Here is a 3,994-nt window from a genome sequence, read left to right as displayed (position 1 = left end):
TTAAGATATCTACAGAGAACTAAGTCTCACATGCTAGTCTACAGAAAAGTTGAAAAGCTTGAGTTATTAGGTTACACCGATTCAGATTTTGCAGGTGAATATCCTAATGACATGAAGTCCACAAGTGGGTATGTTTTTATGCTTGCAGGAGGTGCTGTGACATGGAGAACCATGAAACAAAAATTAATCACCACCTCCACAATGCAAGCTGAGTCCATAGCTTTGTATGAAGGAGTCTGTGAAGGCTTATGGATCAGAAATTTTTTGATACAGATTGAAGCTCTAAAATTCATAGTTCAGGGAGCACTTAAGATGTTCTGTGACAATGAAGCAGCTGTTTGCTTTGCCAAGAACAGCAAAAGATCAAACAATTCAAAACACTTGGACCTTAAGTACTACAGTGTGAGACAAAGGGTTGAATTGGGTGACATAGAAGTACTCAATATTGACACAGAAAATCAACTTGCAGATCCATTCACTAAAGCTTTATCAGTTGGATGTTTTCAGAAACATGTTGAAAATCTAGGAGTTCTCTCAGATTTAGATGCCTGAGTTTTGTGGGAGTCACCTTTTCATTTTTAGGATTTTAGTTCTCATCAGTAGATTTCTATTCAATTTTTAGGATCATTTCATTCCATTGTATCTTATTCATCAATAAAGTTCAATTTTCAAAATTCATATCTTCTGAATGATTAATATAAGTATGTATATATATGTATATGAATGTGTAAATATATTGTGAAGTGAACCATTATGCAGGTTAAGAATAGCAAGTGACAGGTTCGCTGTTCTGCAACTTGCTGGCAAGATTTTGGTTTATTCAAAATCATTCAGAGGACTTGAGCAAAAGAAATTCAAGGTAGACATATTCTATTTTTGCTCTTCTGTTTATCTTACTATGCTTATGTGGTGTGCAGTATCTGGTGTTAGTGATCTTCAATTGATTTAGTCTTCTGATTAAATTCAATCGTAGGTTCTGCATCATTTTTTGCATATTGACCAAGCTGGATAAGTTATAAGTTGTTCTTATATTTCAATGAGCACTTTAGAACTGATATAATTCTGATTACATCTCAATTACTATGAACAAAGATAACTTGGTCCAAGTGGGAGATTGTTGGAAAATAATATTGGACGCTGCATTTATCTTTGTCTGCATAAAATAGTTTTGAGATTAACTTGAATATAATCAGTAGAAATATAAATGTAAAACTCTATCCTGTTATCTATTGAGGTGTATGTCTCTCATTAGAAGTTGGAGACTTATCAAGTTGATTAACCTGATCAATATTAAGTTCTTGAGATAAACCTAAAGACTTGTATCTGATAAACATTAAGTGAACTCGAACTCCTTATGGGATGAGCACGAGTTATGTTTCTAGGCCACTATATATACTAGTAGAAAGTCCCTATTCTAACTACGCTTTTTCTTGAGAAATAACAGTCCCATTCTGTGAAGAAACAAGTAGTATAGCATAGAAGATTTTCCTTGGTTTTGTGTATTGTGAGATTGCAGTTGTGTTGCTGAGTTGCTGAGAAGATGACTACCGTGAATGGTACCCCAATTGATGCTGGTCCTTATGGTAATCACCTAGAGAAACTAGGAAACTCTTTAAGCTATTAGTTTATGATTTCTACAGTACTGTGTTTGTGCTTATTGTGAAACGATCTTGACTTAAGATATTATGCAATTCAGTTTCAGGTATAATACGACCAAGAAGAGGAAGAAGCAAATATATAGCTGATTAATTCTGTGAAAGAAAATCGGATTACGATTAGGAAAGGACTTTGAGTTATTCGCAAAGCTTTCTTCTTCCCTGTTTTGGATCGAAGAGAATCCAGTCAATCCACTATTATTCAGATTATGATTTTCCAACTTATTCTTGGAGTCAGTTTGTTTTTCTCTATAAATGTAAGTCATCAGCTGGTTGTCATCGATCTAATTCATCTCGGTTAATCTATTCATTAAGCATCAATGGGCAACGTTTCTTCAGATTCTAATTACTCAGGTCCAGCATCAGAAACATTATTCAACAGATGGGAGGGAACCCCAAATATGAATAACTTAGAATCAGTAGCAGCATGGAACCAAAGGTGCCCTACTAGAACTAGTTATGATGATAACGTCGTGCCCTCATCAGTAATTGAATGGCAAGGACTGCCAGAAGAACTGGTTATGTTGATTATAGATAAACTGTTGGAAACAGTTGACTATGTCCGCTTTGCTGCTGTTTGCAAAGAATGGTATCGTCTGGCTAAAGACAAGCATGCTCGGGACACAGATAGCTGGTATGGTCGCCGCCGTCCTCCCATGCTCTTTCTCCCTCCTACCCCAACCGTAGACCTCCCTGTGCTGCTCAATGTTTCTCGGATGACACCGTACAAGAATATTTGGTTACAAGTTCTTCGTCTGAAAGTGGTTTGTCTCGATCAAATCGGTTATATATTCTGTTGTAGCTCCAGCCATGGTTGGTTGGCCAAAGTTGGTCTACAAGATTTGTATCGTCCAGACCCTGAGCTTGTATGTCGTATAGAACTCTTCAACTCTTTTCGGCAAGCAACAACTCAGAGGATCCCTCCCTTTACCTTCAAACCTGATCATACTCAAGATTGGCGCCTTAAAGCTCCTAGGGTTGTGTTGTCCTCTGATCCAGCCTTGAATCGTGGTAATCTTTGGCTTCTAGTATTCCTCACTAATGGTAATCAGCTTGCGTTCCACATGAGAGGACAAGATAGCTGCTCATGCAGAATTGTCAGAGGAAGAGGATCAGAGTTTACTGATGCTATATTTTATAGAGGACGTTTCTATGCAATTGATAACAGGCGTGGACTTATTCTAGCATTCGATGTTGAAGAAGCCAACTGGCGTGCACTTAAGATTGATGGGTTCGAAAGTTCTTCATATCGCGCATATTTGGTGGAATCCACAAAGGGAGATCTACTGTGTCTGAATAGATTTGTGAAACCGTCGACGAATCAAGCTAGGATGAAGGAGACGATGAGCTTCAAGGTCTACAAGTTGGAGCTGGACAACCAGTTGTCAACCACAGTGACTCAGGTTGAGGTCACAAACATTGATGATCAGACTTTGTTTGTAGGTGACACTCCATCAGTATCTGTCGTGGCTTCAGACTTTGGTGGATGTCGACCGAATTCAATTTACTTTACCGATGATTCGATGACTTGTCCTAGAGTTAGTATTGAATTACTGCCTCAATATGAGCCGCAAGGTGTCAAATACGATGTTGGCATCTTTAGTTTAGCAGAGCAAAGTATTACGCCATACAATGGAAGACACTTCGGTCCTCCATTTTGGATTACGACACCCCCACCATTTGATCCATTACCTGTATCTACCTCAACAGGCTGGACAAGAGATTGGACAAGAGATCCCACAGGATCAAACTCATTAGAGTTGACAGCAGTAAGCAAGCAAGACAAGAGAAAAAGAAGCTTTAAGCATTGGCTTAGTTGTTTCTCAACAAAAGAATAAACTTGACAGTCCTGTTCAAGTTTACAATAAACTTTAATTTTGATTAAGGTGTGTTTTACATTCTTACTTTGGTTTTGGTTATAATACTTTTTTAATGTAACGACTTTCTTGTTTCCTTTCTCTTGTACCTCCTCTAATGAAGCTTTATTACCTTATATCTAGTTTTAAAATATTATTTCCAACACTCCGACTCTCCAGTATGGTAAACTGACGATGAAGTGAATCAAACTTAAACACGAGTTGCGATATCTTAGTATATAAATCCAAAAGAGATGATCTTGTTAAATAACCATAAGACATTACGACATACAGTAGCTATTAACTAGTCTATGTACGTACTTCTCTAGTATGAAGAGCTCATTTGTTTTAATTTGTTCTTTTCTTAATTTAGCAATATGGATGCATATATTAGCCTCGGGGTCTGCCGAGATCAAGTTGCCGGGTTTCGATAGAGAGAAGTTGCCCCGAGATCAGGTGTATGTCGTTAATGGATTGAGGGTA

At 37.7% G+C, this 3,994-nt stretch overlaps 1 protein-coding gene across 1 annotated transcript; it reads left to right on the top strand.

The window, feature by feature from the left end:
• The first annotated feature begins 1,975 nt into the window (after nt 1–1,975).
• Nucleotides 1,976–3,493, top strand: LOC101311729 (putative F-box protein At1g65770-like). The gene has a single exon (XM_004292333.1). The coding sequence runs from the start codon at nt 1,976–1,978 to the stop codon at nt 3,491–3,493; it is 1,518 nt and encodes a 505-aa protein (XP_004292381.1).
• The last annotated feature ends 501 nt before the right edge of the window (nt 3,494–3,994 follow it).

This window comes from Fragaria vesca, linkage group LG2, assembly GCF_000184155.1.
Source record: "Fragaria vesca subsp. vesca linkage group LG2, FraVesHawaii_1.0, whole genome shotgun sequence".
In the NCBI taxonomy this organism is placed as follows: domain Eukaryota; kingdom Viridiplantae; phylum Streptophyta; class Magnoliopsida; order Rosales; family Rosaceae; genus Fragaria; species Fragaria vesca.
Note: the sequence above shows the minus strand (reverse complement) of the source record. Positions and strands in the feature narration are given on the sequence as shown.